The sequence below is a fragment of the Mustela lutreola genome, chromosome 4 (genome assembly GCF_030435805.1).
Source record: "Mustela lutreola isolate mMusLut2 chromosome 4, mMusLut2.pri, whole genome shotgun sequence".
Taxonomy (NCBI): domain Eukaryota; kingdom Metazoa; phylum Chordata; class Mammalia; order Carnivora; family Mustelidae; genus Mustela; species Mustela lutreola.
In genome coordinates this window covers 174292989-174316049 of record NC_081293.1, presented here as the reverse complement: position 1 = coordinate 174316049, position 23061 = coordinate 174292989, and the positions used below count along the sequence as shown (strand labels likewise).

Sequence of the window (23061 nt, the reverse complement as noted above, 5' to 3'; positions counted from 1 at the left end):
ACTAGGAGACATTGTCCAAATTTACGCATCAAATATCACTACTGGGATGCCTGGGTGGCTCAGTGGGTTAAGCCTCTGCCTTCAGCTCAGGTCATGGTACCAGGGTCCTGGAATCAAGCCCCACATTGGGCTCTCTGCTCAGCAGGGAGCCTGCTTCCCCCACTCTGTCTGCCTGCCTCTCTGCCTGCTTGTGATCTCTCTCTCTCTATCAAATAAATAAAATATTTTTTTTAATTTAAAAATTTCTTTAAAAATCACTACTAACACATCACTTGGCTGCCCTAACACATCTTTCTTCCATGTCAAAGGAAACAGAGCTACATAAAGACAGCAAGATCTTGAACTCATTTCTTAACACCCAGGGTTACAAATCCTTTCAAAGTATATCTTTCCATTATTTTATTTCCTTCTCCTTCAGCTTGTCCCCCAGCTGGGCAGCCTCTGTAGTCCCTTTCACCCTCCCATTGCCCATGTCCTCACACCTTCATTCCCACCACCTCCTGGGATCCTGCCTTACCTAACTCCCATTGTTTATGGCAGACCTTCTCCTTGAGAATGAAAGAGAGTTTAAGGGGCAGGTGGAGAATGGGCCTGTGGAGGTGTGATGGTACTTCTTTGAAGCATGAATATAACAAATGGCCATGGAAAGGCTGTTCTAAGTAAATGTAGTTTGAAGACAAGAAGGACTAGGCATGAAATTTAAGATGCTATAGACCGTAATTATATTATAATTTAGTACTGGCTGGCAGTCACTATAACCGAGATGATTCTGAGGGTTTTTAATTCCTGAATCAGAATTATATTGAGAGGAAATACACAATGTATGTATAAAGAACAGTAATATCAAGTAATAACAAGTAATATCAAGTAATATATAACAGTAATATCAAGGAGACCATTTGTCAGATTCAGCTGCCAAATATGCAGCAGTGTGAGGTATGTGTGTGTATTTATATACGAATGATAATATAGGATATATCGATATATATCAGGGCTAAAGACCAGTCATTGGGAAAACCCCTGTTATACAATTAGCAGGTAGAATTGCCAGTGGAAAGTTTTTATGCTCTCATTAGAATCCTGCGGTATATATTCCAGCCAGGGCCAACCAGAGCTAGCTAAATATCCACTGGAGAGAGTTTTCTTCTCTTCCAAGCCTTCATAGTCCTTGCAGCCAGCAACACTATAATGATTTTTTTTTTTTTCCTGTGAGATCTTGGATCTTCCTCCTTCACAAACTTGAGAGCCAGTGTCTCAGGAGTTAAAAGGACAACTTTAATGAAACTCAAACCATACTGTCTGTGTTTCTCCACTCATAAAATCATAGAAAAGCCTGTGACAACTGTTAAACTACATATTAAAGCCTACTGATGTTTCTCTAATTCCATCACCAACATTCCTTATTTTAAGATCTTAAGAGAAAACTGTGTCTCCATATTCCTCCCGAAGAAAGTCTCACAAAACATCAGTGACATCTACCTCACGTATGTATCTGGCTTTTTATGGCCCATCATATGTCCTGGATCTCTCTTGTTCTTGGCTTCTACAGATTATTCCATTTGGGTCCAGTCTGGCTGCTATTGGCCTATATACCCCAGTGGCCAATTCTCCTTTGTTCCACAGTTGACCACTTGCTTAAGTATGAGTTTATTGGTGGGTAAGATAATCCAGGTAAAGTAGTTAATGTGACCATCACCACAGGACAATTATTCCAAAGTACTACATCATTAGCCTGGTTAATTCCAAAGGGGTATTAACTGGAACTTTGTTTTCAATGACAGGATCATTCAATGAGCTGGTCCCAAAGGGGTGCTAGGAATTAGCAGACCACAGACCTATTTGTTTCCAAACATCTGCAGTATTAGTATTCTCACAGATCTTAAACCGTTGTAGGGGGGCTGTGACATCTAGATATTTTCATTCATACAGAATTGTTCAACTATGGATACTATCCTGTCTAAAATTAACATTACAGAAAAGTAAAACGTGTTCAGATTCTACAGGAAAAAGTCACCTTTTTCTCCTAAAACGAAATTTATACAATAATGTAGCTTGATTTCAGGGAAAGGAGGAAGTATCCTGAAGTTTCAACAGGTTGCCTTTGTATGTAAGCTCTTTTTCCATAAACACTAGTAGTTCTTAAAGTGCATACCCAAGACAAGGATCATTGGCGTTTCCCTGGAACTTGTTAGAAAGGTGACTTCTTGGGTCCCAAACAAGAGCTCTTGATCTGAAACTCTGAGAGTGATGCCAGGCAGTCTGTGCTTTAACAAGCTTTCCAGGAGGTTCTGGTGCCTGCTAGAGTTGAGAACGACAAGCCTATTGGGAATTATATATATTCCGTTCATTGATTAAAGGAATATATATTCCAGCACTCAGAGAACTATGCTCGCATTTAGGTTTCATTCAGACCAGGAACAGGTCAATGTGAGGTTATTCTCTTGCATTAATTGATAGTATCAAGTCTTGGAGGGTGGGATATTGGGCAAGTTGGAGTCAGGTTGGCCCTGAAGAGTTGGGGAAATGGAGTTTAGTTTTAGAAACCACTTCTCCTCTAGATCCTGAGGCAACCTTCTTAGCAAATTACATCCTGTTCCTTCTAGGTGACTAAGTCAAAGGAGAGCTCCCAAAATTAGGTTGTCATACGTCTGGACAGTGGCAGGCAGGCTTGGAGAGAGACAGGTGGTTTTGCTTAATGGGAAAGAAAGTATTTGATCTTCTACCCTCCTCTCCATTTTGGGATGAGAAGTCCCACGAGCACTGAGATCTGGTCAGGACTGGGACCCTAAGGGGCCTGGTGGGGCTGGCCTCTGGTGCTGTGTCACCACAGGTTGCTGTGGCTAGAGCCAGACGATGGGTCAGAGAAACACCTCAATGAAAGTTTCGACTATCCAGTTGAGTCATCAGTCTGGATCCTGCAAAGGGGGAGAACATTGACACCAACAGAAATTAAGATTAAAATTAGGACAGAATCAGGGGCCAGTAGAAATTCCCTAAACCCGCTAGACTGGTCTAAAGGGCTTTATAAGTGAAAGAAGACATGTAACGTGGAGCAGTAGTTCAGATGGAACCTTTTCTTTTTCTTTTTTCTTTTTTAATTTTTTATTTTTTATAAACATGTATTTTTATCCCCAGGGGTACAGGTCTGTGAATCAGCACTCACCAAAGCACATACCCTCCCCAATGTCCATAACCCCAACCCCCTTCTCCCAATCCCCCTCCCCCCAGCAACCCTCAGTTTGTTTTGTAAGATTAAGAGTCACTTATGGTTTGTCTCCCTCCCAATCCCATCTTGTTTCATTGATTCTTCTCCTACCCACTTAAGCCCCCATGTTGCATCACCACTTCCTCATATCAGGGAGATCATATGATAGTTGTCTTTCTCCGCTTGACTTATTTCGCTAAGCATGATACGCTCTAGTTCCATCCATGTTGTCGCAAATGGCAAGATTTCATTTCTTTTGATAGCTGCATAGTATTCCATTGTGTATATATACCACATCTTGATCCATTCATCTGTTGATGGACATCTAGGTTCTTTCCATAGTTTGGCTATTGTGGACATTGCTGCTATAAACATTCGGGCGCACGTGCCCCTTTGGATCACTACGTTTGTATCTTTAGGGTAAATACCCAGTAGTGCAATTGCTGGGTCATAGGGCAGTTCTATTTTCAACATTTTGAGGAACCTCCATGCTGTTTTCCAGAGTGGCTGCACCAGCTTGCATTCCCACCAACAGTGTAGGAGGGTTCCCCTTTCTCCGCATCCTCGCCAGCATCTGTCATTTCCTGACTTGTTGATTTTAGCCATTCTGACTGGTGTGAGGTGATATCTCATTGTGGTTTTGATTTGTATTTCCCTGATGCCGAGTGATATGGAGCACTTTTTCATGTGTCTGTTGGCCATCTGGATGTCTTCTTTGCAGAAATGTCTGTTCATGGATGGAACCTTTTCTGATCTAGTAGGAACACATCCTTTACACACCCGTAGCGGTGTGCAGTGTGTGTGTGTGCGAGGGAGAGAGAGAGAGACAGAGATGTGGTGCCTTATATTTCTGTAAGGCGAGAAAGGAGGAAGCAGTCAGTACCTGCTTTGGTGGAGGGAGACAGCACAAGGAAATGGAGGGATCCATTGCTCAGCCAGGTCTGAAGGTAGGTAAGCTTTCCAACCAGCAGTCCATGGAGTGGATGCTGATCGTCCTTGCCTCTGGATGACCTTCGGGGTTTCCAGGTAGAAGAAATCAGATGTCATACCTTTGACCCAACTCTCTTGAATTTTTATACCCAGTAAGGCCAAACCTTACTGCTTGGGTCCCTCCCTGTATGCCAGGGGAATGCTTCCATGTTGCTGATCTCCCTACTCCTTCCAAGCTGGGGTCCTTCGTCTCCTTTCCCTACAAAGTGTTCATGTTTGCCTTTCCTCTTTTTCTTTTTTTTTTTTTTCCTCAGGACCCACAGTTAACCCTACAGTTCCTCCCTAAGTCTTACAAGTTTCTCACCTCAGTGTCCTGAGTGTCAGGGCTTTCTCCTCATCCATCTGATTGATGTTTGTTAGAGGATGGGAGAAGCAAAAGAGTGAGTGTGTTTCTTTTCTTTCTTTTTTTTCTTCAGACAGAAGGAATAGAAAAGTGGGAGCCTTCAGTGTTAGACTGCTGCTAGCTTTCTCTGACCTAAGATTTCGACCTCAAACACATACCCATTAAAAGAAGCAGCGTTTCTTTCTAAAGATCCCCATGTTATCCATGAGCAATTTAAAGCCTTCTTATTGACTTATCTTTGATCCTATCTCATGCTCAATAATAATGCTGTTCTTGCATATTGAGTGCATTTAATTCAGTCTCTGTCAGAGCTTTATAGCAGGACTTCCTCATACTTAACAAAAACAGTATGCATCTATCTTCTACCTTATAATCTGGTTAGGGAGAAAGATACAGAAATTCTTGGAGGCAGAAATATTACCTTGTTCATCGTTGTATCCCCTCAGTTGTTAGTACATTACCTTCCAGGCAAAAGTGTTTATTGAATCAAATTCAGGGTCACAAAATCGGGATACTGAAGAACCAAGCAAGAAATCTTAGTGCATATATAGGAATTACTTTTTGATGCACTCTAGCTGGTTATCATGACCTAGATGAAGGGAGAGAAGTATTATGATGGCATTGTTGCCATGGTCCTTCAATCCACCATCTTGAATTCTTTTCTTTTCCCCCCCATTGGAATTTTCAAATTTTTTTTTAATTATTTTTTTTTTTAGTATCAGTGTTTTGTTTAGTTGCAAGTATAGGTATGAATTTGTAAGAGTTAAGGTCAAGTACCCTATAAATTTTTCCATATCCTATATGGGGGGAAAAAAAGGACTGAAATTATCTTATTGGTCTTTTTTCCAGGTCCCCTCACAACCTTCACTCTGAGCATTACTGTGTATCCACCACTAGAGATTTTGACAGGAAATGGCTGGAAGGGAGGTAGCTGGGGAGAAAGTGCTGGAAGTATGCAATGGGGGAACACCTCCCTACCTTTTCTCCAGTGAGACCTCTTCTTAAGTGTACAGAGGTATAATTAAAAGGAATTGCTCTGAGCAGCTGGGGAGTGTTATTGTAAAACAGTAAAAGTGTTCCAAAATGAAGAAACATACCTAAGAGCAATGCATTGAAAGTCGTAAAGAAGCCTCACTACTCTGGGCATATTCACTGTAACTGTTATTATTTGAAATGTATTACAACAATCAGCAACTTGGTGTGAAGTTTGTAGAATATAGAGATATCTGTAACACTGTAAAAATGTTAAAAAAGTGAAAGTGAATATTTTAAGGAGGCATTCTCAAATATTCAGTGCTCAGATTTTTTAAAGGGCTGTTGATAACCTTGCTGTCTAATAGAGTTCTGACTACAGAACACATTAAACTTCTTGGCGATAGTCAAATGAGTGACAGCCAGAGATGGTGTACACAGTGTACTTGATAAAAATGCTATTTATTTAAAGGATTAGAGTGGCCATTATGTTTAAGTACAAAGTTCTGCTCCTCTCAATAAATTTAGTCTAGGAAAAATAAAACGTTTTAGACTGTTCTTAAGTTTCAGTAGAACACAGGGTCCTCTCAGAGCTTTACTTAAGCTAGTGTCAAACGTAAAAGCTAGTTTTGACATATTCACATGTACACAGAAATAAGTTTTCAGGTTGTTCCTGTGATTAATCTCGATTATTGCATTCTTGTGGCTAAGGATATGGTGACTTTATAAACTCTTCAAACATTCAGCCATTTCAGAATTTTCTATTGAATATATACGGGCAGTTTAGCATGTGTGTATGTGTGTATGTTATTCCGAGAGCTGAAAGTGAAAAAGATTTCAAGTGTTTGTCTTATTGCTGCTTACTTGGCATCAGAGGTAAGATTTTAATTCTCTCTCAGCTAGTGCCCTATATGACCTTGGACACATTCTTTAACCTCTCCCAAGAACTCTTTTTCCTAATCTGGAAATGAGGGCCATGATTATCTAACTGGCAGAATGCTTGTAAGGATTCAGTAATAATGTACTGAAGTGGGTAGGAAAAATAAATTCTTTTGTGACAAAAATGAAGATTGTTGCCTCTATTTGCTTATGAAACATGATGTAAAATAAACATAGGAATATGTTTAAACAATATAATACAATGTCAAGAAAGCCCAACACTTATATTTATAGGAGGCATAGAATTCACTAGCTAGAAGTGTAGAAATTATACAGTTCAGTGGACTCTTAGCATGTATTTGGTTTATGGACCACTTTGAAAACCTGAAAGTTATAATCCTTCTCACCTCCAAATGCCTCTCTACACAGAAATTAGCATATAATTCGAAGGACACACCCTAAAACCTATTCCTAATCCCTAAATCCCTTGGGCTCTGAGTTCGCAATGTAATTCACCACTTTCCATCTCAAGATGGAAAAATTAAGGCATAGAAGTGGCATGCTCTTGAGAATTAAAAATGATTTTAAGAACTCTTTTACAAAGAAGTCTTTCTCAAATCCTTTAAGAACACAGCGCCCATCAGTTTTTTGAGCATCGTTCTCGGACTGCTGCTGCACGTTATTGGTGGACTTGCTGACTAGTCCACCATTGGTGTGTTAGTGACAGAAGAGCTATTTGCCATCTCACACACAGTTACTTGAAATAGTTTGGGTATTGATTTTACTTTTAACAGGGTTTTTCTTTAAAAAAAAGAAAGTGTTCTTGTATTGTCAGTAAACATTCGTTAGGTACCTGTGATATTGAGAGCGCAAGATATCGAGACCCCGTCTCTGACTTTGATTTGGACACTGTGGAGTAAACAGGCTCATAAGTGCGTAAGAGGGAAGCTCAGAGAGAGGAGCAACTCATTCAGACCACCAACTTTGAAAAGGTCCCACATTTAAGGTAACGTTCAAGTTGTATCTTCGGTGATAAGTAGGAGTTTCGTAGGCAGAGAATCCAAATATCTTAATTCCCTGTGTGTGTGCAGATTTTGCAATGCTTACTTATCTTTTTAGTTTAGAATAACTAATTTATACATATATGGAAATTAGTCCTAAAATATATGGAATGTCCCACTGAAGACCCATTCCCTAGCTTCATCAACCATGCGCCCTCACTCCTAGAGCCACAGTCTCCGAACCTTGGGGTCATTCTCCTCTGTGGCTTGCAATTTCTAGTTACTCACAAGGGCTTGCAATTTCTTTCTTCAATGCATCCCTGCACCTCCCTATTCTGTTTCCACTATCATCTTCCTATAGTTCTCTGTTTTCTAGACCTGACCCGTGTTGTAAAACCTCACCAATCCTTTTTTTCTACACAACCACAGATGCATTTTCCTAAAATGAATTTAGTTTGAAGCCTTACGAAGAAACTCTTACTTTAAGTTAGACACAGGACATAGTTACACAGCGTACTTATCATCTCACCAAAAGCCTGCCACAGTCTGACCTGGGGCTCATCACCCATTGTTCTCCAGCACGTTTGTATTCCAGCCAGCCAAGGGCAAGGCAGAGATGGTAAGAGCCCACATTAAGCTCAGGTCTCACCTACTCCTCTTGCTAGCTGTTGCACTTCACCTGTCCAAGCTTGTTTCCTTATCTACAAGTTACATGGACAAATAACCAAACAACTTAGAGCTTTTGAGGAATTTAGTGTGATGATGCATGGAAAGTGCCTGGTGCTATGCCTGACACATTCATTGGCTCTCAGTAAATGGTAACATTTGTAATCATCATCATCATCAACTTCCTTTGGAATGCACTGCATCTCTGTCACACAATCATTTCTAAAAACCCATCCTCTACTTACCCAGGTCATTTGTTATTCCTTTAGGACCTGCTTCAGATCCTACTTACATTCCTGCTGATTCCTCTCCCCAAACCCACCTGCTCTCAGCCGTTCTCACTTCTCCTACATTACTGCCATATTTGCTTTACAATGTTTCCAAACTCTTCTTAAGGATCTTGTCTTCCTCACCAGACTTAAGTAAGTAGAGCTGCCCCCAAGTGGAGTAGACTGTCTTGCAAAGTCATGAGCCTCCTTGACTTCACCCTCTTTTGAGGATGTTGAAGTGATCATGAAACAGATGGAAGATTGGGTAGTTGATGTCTAAGGATCCTTTCAGTAGTGATTGTTGGAGTCTGAGTTGTTTAAGATCAGGGGCATGGCTTATACCTCCTACTTCTCACAGTTAAGAACATTGTAGGCACACTCCATTACGTGGTGTTTGGCAGACTGGTTTTCTGCTCTTGATCCCTGTCGCAGACAAACAGTGGTTTTCCATCCTGCAGGGAGGTTTAGGAGGATGAGTGCAGGGTTAGGGAGTGGAAACCCCCATGTTTATCACACCGGGACCTATAGTAAACTTACAGTGAATGTTTAATGAACAAGCACCAGCCATAAGCAATGTTTCATTGCATCATTGCATATCCTTCGGAAACGAGCAAATGCAAGAGCATCCTCCAAATTTAAGGCTGAAGTTTTAGAAAGAAGTTAAAGGAAAAGATGCATTGCCAAAAAACAAAACTCCTTAGGTTCCACAGCAAAAGCTCTTTTTCTGAATATTTTACTTCTCTTCCTTACAACCTCCTTCCTGGAACAAAGAGAGAGTCCATGAATATAAGACAGTGTTTATCTTCCGTGTCTTTATTGGAAACAGTGTTCTTCACATTCAATTTTGAAATGGTTTCATTACATAGGGCACCTCTAATTTCTGCCAGTTTCTTGTATCTCTAAAATCAACTGCTTTTCCTTCTCTGTTGCTGAATTTAGGGTAGCTGTACTTAATCTGTGGCCTGGCCTTTTCATACCAGTTTGCCTCGATGCCGAAAGAACCTTCAGCTTTAAAGAATGCCTCCCCAGCCCTCTGCAGATAGAGGAGGGGACAGGGTGATATAAAGGTGGATAGGGGAGGAAGGGAGGAAATCAGCTCATCGAAGGTTGTCAGACTACTTTAGGTGACTTTATACTTCTTGATTTAATCAACCTAAACTATATAGACATTTCAGGCTGAGAATTTAAGTAGCAACAACAACAACAAAAAGAAAACCATGGTTTTTGCTGTCAGGAATGACTCATCTGGTAAGAATGCTATTGTATTGGTAATACAATACAGAGAGAAGGAAAAGACTGTGGTATCTGCTCTCTTTGTGTTTTTGACCTTGAGGAGAATTATAACTTGTTTGTTGCGGAAGTTGAGCATCTGATGTGCTGATTCACCTGTTCGTTCTTATATATTAAATGTCGCAGCACTTGCAGTTCCTGGGATCGCTTTGTGGGTGAAATATTTTCTGCAATCTGGTGAACTGTTTGTTGTTATTTTTTTTTTTAAGAACATATCTATTTGTGTATTTTGCATCTCTTATTTCTCAAAAATATGCTTTCTATTCTATTTCAACCCCTTGGTCTCCTCATTGTAAACTGGAATATGTTTGGCTCTTTATTTTCAAGGTCACATTATTATGATTTCTTTTTAACATAGAGACCATGAACCAGGCACCTCCTGCTAGAAAGCTGGAAGAGGTTCTTCATCTAGCAGAGCTCTGCATAGAAGTCTTACAGCAGAATGAAGAGCATCATGCAGAGGTGATGACTTGCTCTAACTGTCATATAAAGCTTCATATAATGCTTTGCTGTAGTGGGAACAACACTGAGGGAGTGGCCTGCCCATAGATTTGATATACGTGTGGCCATCTACCTGTAAAAAACTGAGACCATGTGTGCATTTCCCTGATACACAATTCCTATATGTTACGAAGGGGCCGTTTGTGTGTATGATTTGTCATTTATTGCTGACAACAGTCCAGCACATGGGAGAGCTTATGGGGTCTGCCAAAGATGTACCAGTAGTAAGAAGCAAAGCTAGAGCACAAACCCCATCTCTTGATGCCATGATTGCTTTAGTTTAGAAATGTAAATTCATCAGTGTGCAAAAGGAAAAGTAGTGATCCGCTATAACAAAATCAAATAGAAGACATCTGTAACTGTATGACTGAAAACTAGTCTTTTATTCTTACCATCAGACTTTTCTTAAAATTTTCACTAAGCTTTTATTGTTTATAGTTTTCTGAAGTTTTCATTAGATATTAACATTCCCTCTGTAGAGTAGTATTTCCCCAGGCCAACTGCTTGTTTTAAGACTTAAAAGTCTTTCTAATAGTCTTTCCAAACCTCTTTCTAATAGTCATGAGTTTATTTAAACAAACAAACAAACAAAAAAAAAAAAAAACGGAATTTTTGGCACTTAGAATTGGGTGGGGAGTGCTCACTTTGGCAGCATGTATACTAAAATTGGAACAGATTGGATGGGGAAAATATATGGAATTAAGTAAATATAACAAATTTCAGTGTTCTAACAGTGCTCTTATTCCTGAAGAAGCACATGAAATGGGCAAAAAAAAAAATTTTAAGCCCAAATACTTAAGAATTTATACAATATTTATATGTAATGAAGCCAAGTTCCCCAAAATATAAGAAACTATAGGAAGTACATTTTAAGCAAATTCTTAAAAAAGAATATTCATGAAACCTTACTATAGGCTACTAAGATTTATTGTATCTGGTTATAAATATGATCATTCAAAACATCTGCTTTTAGCTCACACTACGGAATCTAGTTTTTACCTTGCATCTGTCATGTGTGAACTTGTTATGGATATTGTATTTTAAACTGAAGAAACAGCTGCTTCAATAATTTGAAATGAATCCCCATGAGGATAGTTTCTGGGCTGGTACCACTGCTATGTTACAATGAGAATGACTGTGTGATAAAATATATGTATGTGTTGTCTTTGTCTTCTATTAAAAGCCATTATCATCAGAGTATTAGACCTTTTGAATTAAAAACTATTTCTGATTGGATATGCAATTGCAGTATAATTCACCTAAACAGGTACACCTAATATTCCCATACAATTCACAGAAACACTATTTAATTTTCCTGCCCTCGTAAGGAAAATAATTACTTTCCTGTTTTTAAATATAATTATTAAATGTTGTCCATGCCATGCAATGACTACATGCTTGTTAAAGATAATGTATCCAAACACAATTAAACCGTAAATAATATTTTCCACTCCACAAAAATGTGGTTGACTTTACTGAACAGAGATAATCATAACTTATAAATATTCTACTATAACTATAGAACTGTTATAATAACCTCATTTAAAAATGCTTAGTAACACTATGGCATTTTCCATCCCCCAATGCTTCCAAATTCTTGGAATCCATCAGGGAAGAGAGGTGAGTAAAACTGTTCCCACTATTATTCTAGTATGGAATAACTTTTTCAGTCAAGATAAGTTAGAACTCACTTAGACGATAGTTAATTTTAAAGCCAATGTAGTTCTCCTTCCAATTAAAGACTATTTCTTGGAGTGGGCTTACAATTGTTGTGTTTTGGTAATTGTGTGTTATTAATAATTGCATGCATAATTAAGGCCAGCTGAAAGGATTAGGACAATGCAGTTTTCTCTCTCTCTCTCTCTCTTTTTTTGGTCATTTTCTTTTTTCTTTTTTTTAAAGATTTTTATTTTATTTTTTTTAAGTAATCTCTATACCCAACATGGGGCTCAAATTTACAACCCCCAAGATCAAGGGTCACATGCTCTACTGACTAAGCCAGCCAAGTTCCCTGCCTTTTTCTTTTTTTAACCAGAAGATCCAACTTTTCCAAACAATACTGAGGAGTGAATTGGTCTGATTCTAAAGTCATTTCCAGAGTGAATTAGGAGACTGAACTCTGCACTGATCTTTATTCTGCTGGATGTTCAAGCTGGGGTATCTTTACTCTGTGAGAGAGCACCGGGCTCGGCTCCCTTGGTGGAGGTCGGCACGTCTGCCTCACAGAGCCCTCCCTTTGGCTCCTGCTCAGGCTTCTTTTACTTTCATTCTACCGGTCTCCCAAGGGCAGTTTACTTTCGGGGCTAAGAGGTTGTTTGGATCTTTCAGCAATTTCCCGGTCAAGCAATCTTTGTGTCCTCACATTTTTTGACAGTGACTGGCTTAGAAGACAGTCCTCCCTCCCTTCTCTTGGATGGCCTCTTAACCTCTTCTCTCAGGCTTTTTTCTGACTTGTTTTCTCTTTAAAAAGATCACTTAAGATCCTTTCCAGAAGATCTTTAAGGCTGTCTCCACATTCCAGCGACTAGACTGTGCCTGACCAGGAATTTAGGCAAACAGATCTGTATACCGTCCATCCAAAGGCCTCTCCATTTGATGGTGGCGGGAGGTCCCAGATGCTGATGAGAAAGCCTTGGGCTCTCACCAGCACCCCGTCTCCACATACACCATTGGATTGATAAGAAAACTGACCCAGAAAGGTTGAGCAAGTTGCCACATGCGCACAGGTGGTTAGTGATGGGACTCCAGACCTGGGTGCTTTGCAGAGAACCACACTGTTATTTCTCATTTAGTAGAAGGGCACAGGGGTTGTCTGACCCTGGATCTGTTGCCAAGTTTCATACCAGGCATCATAGCAGGGATGTAAATGCAGAGCAGATGATTATGGTGCAAGCCTGGAGGTGTCCCTTTCCATTCATTCTCTTCCTTTCCTTGCTGGCTGGTGTAGCCTAGGTCCCTGCCTAGGGGTATGGAGTCCTGAAAGGATCAGAAGATCAATAAGATCAATACAGGCACAGCTCAAGTTGCCTCTTTGTTGGTTATTATGACAGCAGATTCTTGACTTAGGTCCCTAAAATAGTCTAAATGTAATATTGTCCACCATGTCGGTGATAACTGAAGCAAAAACGATGCTTGGCAGCAAGTTGGTATTTGCATCACAAGTTCAGTGCACGCAGCTGGTTCACCTTGCGCTTCAGCTGCCTGTGCCCCAGACCCTCCAGCAACAGAGGCAGGACAGGAAAGGAGTTCACTGTGGATACACACAGTTGCACATCTGCTCACGCACATAAACATCAGCATCTGAACCGGGTTATGTTTCTGGTTGAGATTCTAACACGAAGAGAAGGGGTATTTGATATTTTTTTCCCATGTGTTTTGCTTCTCTGTGACCTTCTTTTCTCACTAGCATGCACATCTAAGGAACATCTTAAAGTCTGGTTATTTGTTCATGAATAAGGTCTGTTTATTATCTACTACTAACTAAATCTCAGTAATCTCAACAATTGAATTACTGTTAATTACATATTATTTATATCTGGACAGCCAGGTAGATAGCCATTTAGATAAACCAGCATTTTTTTAGGGGTGGTTTTAAGTTTAGGGTTAGATTAGCCTCTCGTCCAACAAATACCCCTCATCACGGAAAATGAAGACCATCAAGTGGTTTTGAGATGGGAGAGTTAGAGAGGCAGAATTGCATTTGCCACTGTAACTCTCAAATGAAATTCCATGGGTATGAATATCCCACCAAAAATGTTTGTTAATTATTTAGTAATTTTTAATACTATATATATAGTATATATAATAATATATAACAATAAGAGTGGTGTTTTACCCTGACTTATGCTTTAAGATATTTTCCGTTTATCGTCACACTCTGTTACTTCAATATCTACATTCATGTATGAACCCAACTAGGGAGTGATTTTGTTGAATTGAAAGAGTTGTAAAACACTGATGGTTGGCCTGACAGTGGTTTAGCTGTCACCCTCTAGTCTATTCTCCTGGCTCCTCAGAAGAGCTTACATGTTTCTAGAATGTCGCCCATCAGTGTTACATTGCCTGGGTGTGTGTGTGTGTGTGTGTGTGTTGGGGCTAGAGGTTATTCAAGACACTGAACTATCTCCTGAACTTTCAGGATCATCTACAAAATACAGGATTGCAAACTGATCTTTTCTTGGGGAAAAATGAGCACACACAGCAGCCCAAAACCAGATTCACAGGTTTCCTCATTTAGGCAGCCATTTTCTTTTTTATGGTTGTAAATTATAAATTTTAACTAGATGGTGAGTGTAAAAGTAATGAAAAGCCTCTGCCCTCAGAGAAATTAGAAAATATATAAAGAAATAAGATATTAATAGATGCTCTTGCAGGAAGAAAAATAAAACAGGACATTACCAGTGGTCTGAGCTGCAAAATATGATAGATATACAGATGGACAGACAGGTAATGTGCTATACATAGTTAATTAAGAAGAGTCTGCATATGTAAGAGCTTGATCTCTGCACTCCAGCTGACCTGGATTCAAATTATTGTTCTGTCATCTACCAACTATTTGACTTTGGGCAAGTCGTTTAATCTCCCTGAATTTGCCGCCCAACAAATTAAGGATAATTATGCCATCTACCTTTCTGGAAGGGTTATTTGGAGGGTTAATAATGTAACGTATAAGGAGCATTTAGAACAATACTTGGCATGTAAAATATCTCAATTCACATTATAAGATCCGTATGGATTTCAGCTCATGTCTGTAATTACTGATAGTGATTAGTTTTTTACTTTTGTAGATCAGGAGATTTTCATATTCATAGAATTTTCATTACGATGCGAGGGGATATTCAGACAAGTATTATTATTGCCATTTTGCAGATGAGGAAATAGAAATCCACCCAGGGACCTGATTTGCCCAGGAGCGTTCAAGTCTCCCCACTAAGTGCAGAAGCTCAGTACTCACTGCCAGGTTCGGGGTGCCTTCTTAGCTGCCACTGTTTCCAATAACATTCAGAAAACAAACACAGCTTTAAAGTATTGTCTCCCGGCCACGGATATTGTTTTCACTATATAAGATTTTTTTTTTAATTTTTTATTTTTTATAAACATATATTTTTATCCCCAGGGGTACAGGTCTGTGAATCACCAGGTTTACACACGTCACAGCACTCACCAAAGCACATACCCTCCCCAATGTCCATAATCCCACCCCCTTCTCCCAACCCCCCTCCCCCCAGCAACCCTCAGTTTGTTTTGTGAGATTAAGAGTCACTTATGTTTTGTCTCCCTCCCAATCCCATCTTGTTTCATTGATTCTTCTCCTACCCACTTAAGCCCCCATGTTGCATCACCACTTCCTCATATCAGGGAGATCATATGATAGTTGTCTTTCTCTGCTTGACTTATTTCGCTAAGCATGATACGCTCTAGTTCCATCCATGTTGTCGCAAATGGCAAGATTTCATTTCTTTTTATTGTTAGAACTTTGATAGAAATGATTTGGCTAAAGACTTTTCATCAAGTTTTGTTTTGTATTTTCCTCTTAATCAAATTAAACGTTGCCTCTGCCTCTGCCATCTCAATATACTAATTAGTGGCTTAGCATTAGAGCCAGGGTGACTTTAACCCAGATGATCATGACTTAGTTAGTGCACTACAGCTGGATGCATTTCTGAGTGGGGCTTCCTTCACCCTGGTGGAGATCCTGGTGCTCTGGACCCTCTACCATCTCCCATGAAGTGGTCCTCAAGGGAGGACATCACACAGCCTCTCTTCTTACTGACAGTCGAAGGGAAGAGGACCGCCCCGCAGCAGGATGGCAGAAAAGATGAGGGGATAGGCGTAGAATCCACCCTATGTTCTTAAGGCAGCAGACTGTGACCCTTGCTTTTCCTTTTCAAAGACTGTGATTGCAGAAAGCTTTCTCTCACCTCTAGGAGAATGATAAGCTTTCATCACAGACCGGCTGACATTCATCAGGAATACAGTTTTACACACAGATGTATACTTCTGCAAAACAGGATGAAAATTTTGAATTGATGGCAAAATCTTGCTATCCTGAAGATACTTTTTTTTTTTTTTTAAAGAAAATTCTATTCCATTTTATTTCATTCTGCCCTTGTGACTTTGTCTTCCAAGTTCACTTTAAAAAGAGCTATGGAAAAAAAAAAAAAAAAAAAAAAAAGAGCTATGGAAATTTTTCCAAGTCTTGAAACAATCCTGACCTAACATAATTGCTATTTTCTTAATTTTATTTAATTTTATTTAGTTTTATTTTTAGATTTTATTTATTTATTTGAGAGAAAGAGAGAATGGGAGAAACCATGAGAGGGGAGAGGGTCAGAGGGAGAAACAGACTCCCTGCTGAGCAGGGAGCCTGATGCAGGATTCAATTTTGGGACTCCAGGATCATGATCTGAGCCGAAGGCAGTTGCCTAACCAACTGAGCCACCCAGAAACCCCTATGTTCTTAATTTTAATCTTTTGAAAAAGCATAATGAGCTAGAGGTGAGACTTTAAACTGTCTTTGCAGTACTGCATTTTTTTTTTTTTTAAGAGAGAGCTCCAGCAGGGAGAGGCAGAGGGAGAATGAGAGAGAACCTTAAGCAGGCTCCACAGTCAGCATGGAGTCCAACATGGGACTCAGTCTGACAGCCCTGAGATCATGATCTGAGCCAAAGTCAAGAGTCAGACACTTACAAACTGAGTCCCTCAGGTGCCTCATGCTGTATTTTTACTAGAATTTCTATCCTGCTTGACCTAGAGTGTCAGGTCAGTCACTGCTATAGCTTTAAAAAACAAGAGTAAGACCCATGTCATGGAATTACACTGTTTTGTTTGTTTACTTATGTATTACTTGTCATATACCCATTTTAGTAGACAGTTTAAAAGGACTCAAAGATAATATTTTGAAAGAGCAATAGCTCATGACATAGCGCATACCATTTCCAGCAGTTTTGCACATTTATATATTTGTAGCCCCAAAGTCGAAGTCCTAAACCTTGAGCCAGGCATTGAATGTCCCTAAATCTAATATCAGTATTCTTCCTAGTAGGCAATATTTTCTTATATTTGCCATCCATTAATTCATCACATGGTGATTTTTTTATTAATATGTTGAACATTATTCTTGTGATACAAGTTTTTAAGAAAGTACCCAATGTGATGGGGCAACAAGATGGTCCAATTGGTTAAGTATCTGACTTCGACTCGAGTCATGATCCCAGGGTCCTGGGCTCAAGCCCTGAGTCCAGCCCCACGTCTAGCCCTGCATCAAGCTCCACGCTCAGCAGGGTTTCTCCCTCTGCCCCTACCCCTGCTTGAACTTTCACTTTGTCTCTATCAAATAAAGAAATAAAATATTTTTAAAAAGAAAGAAAATACCCAGTGTGTTGATATTTTATAATCCATTTTGTTTTGTGGTTTGACTATCATGTGGTTTTAATGTAATTTACCTTTGAAGAAATTAAGTGGAAGTTTTACAACCATGTATCTCTTAGAAAGTTCTTGAAAGTAAATGTTGACTTCTCTGGCTATAGTATAATGAATCCTTTTTTAAGTGATTAGTTTTGATTGGAAGAATAATAAAAAATTCTATATCCCAGAAGTGTGAATTTTTTGTAGTTATTTGGTTAAAAAGTTGTAACACCAGCAAAAGATAAGTTTTAAAAGGGGAGGAAGGGAGTACATAACTGGGTCAGTCTGTAGAGCCTGTGGCTCTTGCTCTTGGGGTCATGAGTTCAAGACCCATATTGGGTGTAGAGTTTACTTAATTTAAAAAAAAAAAAAAAAAAAAAAGTTAAGGGAAGGGGGAAGAACCTGAAAAACAATTCACTAAAAACAGTATGGGATCCTTATTCATTTGAAAAATGTGTTCCGACTCATTCTTAATTAAAGAAATGCAAATTAAAACAAAACTAAGATCAGATAGCCAGAGAAATCCACATTACTTTCTTGTGTGAGTTAACTTAACAGAAGATGTAACCTGTAAGCAAAATGCTGAGTAGGTAATAATAGCAGTTAACTATAGGCCCTATTCTGTGCAACAGATCTCGAAGAGTTGTTTGTCTTGTATAACAAATCTCTGTATCCTTTCGGTAATACCTCCCTATTTCACACTCCCCTCCACCCACCCCAAGCATTCAACCCTCTGAAACCACCGTTCTACTCTCTGCTCCTAGGGATTTGACTATTTAGATCCCTCATTTAAATGAGGTCATTTAGTATTTGTCCTTTTGTGTCTGGAGTATTTCACTCAGCATAACAGCCCATAACATGGGCTTAACCATGTTGCTGCAAATGGCACAATTTCCTTCTTTTCTAAGGCTGAAAAATATTCCATTGTATATAAATGTCATATTTTCTTTATTCATCTATTGGTGGATATCTAGATTGCGCCCATGTCTTAACTATTGTGAATAATGCTACAGTGAACATGGCAATGCAGATATCTCTTTAAGATTCTGGTTTCAAAAAAATAAAAGAAGAAGATTCTGATTTCAAAAAAAAAAAAAAAAGAAAGAAAATTCTGATTTCAACTCCTTCAGATATAAACTCAAAAATGAGATTGCTACGTCATATGGTACTTCTATTTTTAATTTTTTGAGAGATCCCCATACTGTTTACCATAATGGCTGTAGCAATTTACATTCTCACCAACAGTATACAAGACTTCTCTTTTCTCTACATCTTCAATAAAACTTACCTTTGGGTTTTTTTTTTTTTTTTAAATAATAGCCATCCTAATTAGATGTGAGATGATAGTTCATTTTGGTTTTGATTTGCATTTGAAAAATCAAATTATGATTAATGATGTTGAGGACCTTTGCATATAGCCGTTGGCCATTTGTAAGGCTTTTTCAGAGAAATGTCCATTCAGATCTTTGCCGATCCTTTATTCAAGTTATTTGAGGTTCTCGTGCTATTGAGTTGTAGAAGTTCTTTACACATGTTTGAATATTAACCCTTTTATTAGATAAACTTTTTACAAATATTCTATCCCATTCCATAAGTTGCCTTTTCATCTTATTGATGGTCTCCTTTGCCATGCAGAAGCTTTTTCGTTTGATGTAGTTCTACTTATGTATTTTTGCTTTTGTTGTCTGTGCTTTTTGTGTCATATTCAATAAGTCATTGGTTAATGGTCCCTTATAATCTTTTTTATTCCTGTGGCATTTGTTGCGATGTCCTCTCTTTCATTTATGATTTTACTTATTTGCATTTTCTATCTTTTTATTAGCCAAAAGCTTTGTTGGTACTTATTTTTTAAGAAACTTAACTCTTAGTTTCATTGATCTCTTCTGTTGTTTTGTATTCTTTATTTCATTTATTTAAGCTCTAATCTTATTTTCTTTTTTCTCCTAACTCCAGACTTAGTTTGTTCTTCTTTTTCTAGTTTCTTGAGGTGTGACATGAGTTGATAGTTTGAGATCTTTCTTCTTTTTTAATATAGATGTTTATTGCTATAAACTTCCTTCTTAGTACTGCTTTTACTGCATCCCATAAATTTTGGTATGTTGTGTTTTCATTTTTGTTTGTCTCAAGATATTTCTGTTTCCCTTGTTTCTTCTTTCACCCAAAGGTTGTTCAAGAATGTCTTGTTTACCTCCATGTCTTTGTAAATTTTTCTGTTTTTCTTTTATACTGACTTCTAATCTCATTCCACTGCTGCTGGAAAAGACATTTGGGGCGATTTCAGAAGTTAAGTTTTTTGTGACTCAGTATGAGATCTATCCTGGGTATATGTTTGAGAAGAATGTGCAGTCTGTAACTGTTGGGTAAAATGTTATATATCTATCTCTTAGATCCATTTAGTCTATAGTGTTATTCAAGTCTGCTGTTTCCTTATTAATTTTCCATCTGGATGAGAACTGTTCATAATTGAAAGTGTACTATCGAAGTCTCCTGTCATAATTGTATTGCTTTCTGTTTCTCCCTTCAGATCTGTCAGTGTTTGTTTAGATGCATATATATTTATAATTGTTTTATCTTCCTGGTAAATTGACCCTCTTATCATGATATAGTGACCCGCTTTTTCTCCTATGGTAGTTTTTACTTAAAGCCTGTTTTGTTTGCTGTAACTATAATCACCCTTGCTCTCTTTTGGTTACCATTTGTATGGAATATTTTTTACCATTCCTTCATTTTCAGCCTATGTGTGTCCTTTAGCTAAAGTCTCTCAAAAGCATATAATGGGATCTTGTTGTTTTATTCGCTTATTCAGTCTGTGTCTCTTGACTGGGGAGTTTAATTCATTTACACTTAAACTATTCTTAGGCAAGTCTTTATCTTTTAACTGGAATCCAGACCTTTTAACAGTCCATTTTAAAGTAATAACTTAAATCTAATCACATACAGAAACACTACACTTTACTACCGCCCCCCCTACACACACACATACACAAACACACACACACATACACACACAAGCTATGTTTCTGATGTGAGAATTTACTTCTTCTATACTGTGTATCCATTAACAAATTTTTCTGGTAATAGTCCTTATTAATACTTTTCCCTTTTATGACTCAAAAAAAGCCTTCGTTAACACCTTGCATTCTCATGATGAGAGTCATAAAAGTTGAATTGAGACCACTTTCATCCATAACTGAATCTAACATCTTGATCAATTGATATCAGATTTCACATAGCCCAGCCACATTAATAAAGTGGGGAATAATCAGTCTATTCACTGAAGCATGGGATTAGTGGAATCAAGCATTTTGAAAGTCTGTCCTTGAAGAGCTAAGAGAAAATTATATTGTAATCTTTCCATAAGAACTCTACTTTCTTTAACTCCCATTACCATATACTGGCAGTTGCATTTGCAGTTTGCACATTAAAGAAGACCTGATAATGAGGGCGCCTGGGTGGCCTTCAGCTTGGGTCATGATCTCAGGGTTCTGGATTGAGCCCCACATTGGGCTCTCTGCTCAACAGGGAGCCTGATTTCCCCCCTTTCTCTCTGCCCACCTCTCTGCCCGCCTCTCTGCCTACTGGTGATCTGTCTCTCTCTGTCAAATAAATAAATAAAATCTTAAAAAAAGAAGAAGAAGAAGACCTGAGAATGTATCCCCAAAAGCTTGAGCTTAAAATACAAGACTGCCATATTAAATTTTTTTTGACATTCGTCCCAGTGAAGGCTCTGGGGGGAAAAAGTGCTGACTGTAAATATCTTCTATTTATCTAAATATGGATTTCTTAGGAAACCTGACTCTCTGTTAAAGGTATTTTTATTTACTTGTACCAACTTCTAAAATGCATGCCACATTTAAAGTCACATAATTTCCTATATTACAGTTTGTTCCTTTAATATAAATCAAATAGATCTGAGAGAAAAAGACACTTAAAACTTTGCATTTCAGTATGAGTTATCTGATTTGGATTTGATTTTTCTTTACAAAACCCAAACTTATTCATTACAGTCCTGTTTATCCACTTAGTAGTTTAGGGAACAATTTGGCAATTTTGTGGTTGGTAGGATTTCTGGGCCAGCTGGCTGGCAGGGACCATGGGAAATTGGGCCTGCTGCTAGGTTCCATGGGCAGGTGGTGTTGGGGCTATGATCCATTATCAGACTACATGGTTTTCAAGAACTTTCTAAAAAGTAAATAGTATTTTCACTCATCTAAGCAGCAGGTTTTTTAGGGTGATTATTGCCATTAGCAGAAGGCATTAGAAAATACCTAGCTGAGTATAAAGTAATAAGCAACATGTACAGACTTGTCTTTGTAGTGTTTACAGTCTAATTTAAGTGGCAAAAATTAAAATATTCACATATGTAGTCATATATGCAATAGCAAGACTTGTGAAATTAAAATGCTGAGCATCAGAGAGACTATGTAAGATTTGATAAGACTACCTACCTACCAGAGTACCTAATTTACATTGGAGCATGTTTGAGCTTTAGACCTTAGATTTATTTTTTAAAGTACTACAAATAAAAGATAACATTTTTTGAATGTGAGAAGAAATTTTATACACAAATTTTAAATAAGCAAATTTGTCATTGAGTAACATATGAAATCTAAAGCAGAATTAAAATGCAAAATGACATTTATTACTTTACTTTAAAAATACAGGTTTAATTTAGAACATTTGCAAAAATATATAAAACAAAAAAAGGGAAAAAATTTTAGTATCTCTTAATTTAAGCGTAACTACTATATCTTATATATTTTAATATTTCCTTTTTTCTGTGAATAGAAATGTTTTTAAATGTGGTGTCCTCTTCAAAGACATTCTACAATTTCATTTTCAGTGACATGTTTTCAGGTGGCACGATATTTGTGTGTATTTCTAAGAAGTAATCTAATTTTACATTATTTGTCCTTTTACAGGCATTTGCCTGGTGGCCTGATTTATTGGCAGAGCACGCGGAGAAATTTTGGGCTTTATTCACAGTAGATATGGACACTGCACTGGAGGCCCAACCACAAGACTCCTGGGATAGTTTTCCTCTTTTCCAACTACTCAATAATTTCCTCAGAAATGACAGTAAGCACTTGCATTTTCTTTAGTCTATGAGATGGGGCGGGACGGAGAAAGTGCTGTGTGGTGTGAATGTGCTATGTGTATAGAGCTCTGGCACTCACTCGGCGAGGCGGACATAGATAACATCAGTGTTTGCTCAGGCTCCCTGACTTTTTCAGGCCTGGTTCTGGGGGACACCAGGAACATGCCCACATTGCTCCACGGGCCTCTGAAGCTCTCTTATTATATGCAGCCTCCTGCTAACATGGACATCTTTCTCATTGCACCTTGTGAATCAGAAAAATCTTCAAAGGTCAGCACTTCTAAAGCACTTGAGATACTTACGTCTCTGAAAGACACCTTAGAAATGTGTCATTATTCTAGGAATTCATGCTTTGTTAAGGTTTCTCTACTCATACGCATTCTGATAAGGGATTCGCTTCCACAGATGATGGTGTGGTATTGCTGTGCCGTATGGGATGC

The 23061-nt window shown here is 38.4% G+C and overlaps 1 protein-coding gene across 21 annotated transcripts in view; it reads left to right on the top strand.

Annotated features, from left to right (window-relative positions):
- CADPS2 (calcium dependent secretion activator 2) overlaps positions 1–23061 on the top strand; it is a 533537-nt gene that overhangs the window by 431730 nt on the left and 78746 nt on the right. For 12 of the 21 annotated variants that reach the window (XM_059171710.1, XM_059171704.1, XM_059171699.1 and 9 more), the window contains 2 exons: positions 9974–10084; positions 22444–22602. In XM_059171710.1, the coding sequence (XP_059027693.1) occupies positions 9974–10084; positions 22444–22602 (270 nt within the window). The remainder of the gene's footprint in view (positions 1–9973; positions 10085–22443; positions 22603–23061) is intronic. The other 9 variants (XM_059171706.1, XM_059171701.1, XM_059171708.1 and 6 more) reach the window with 1 other exon arrangement.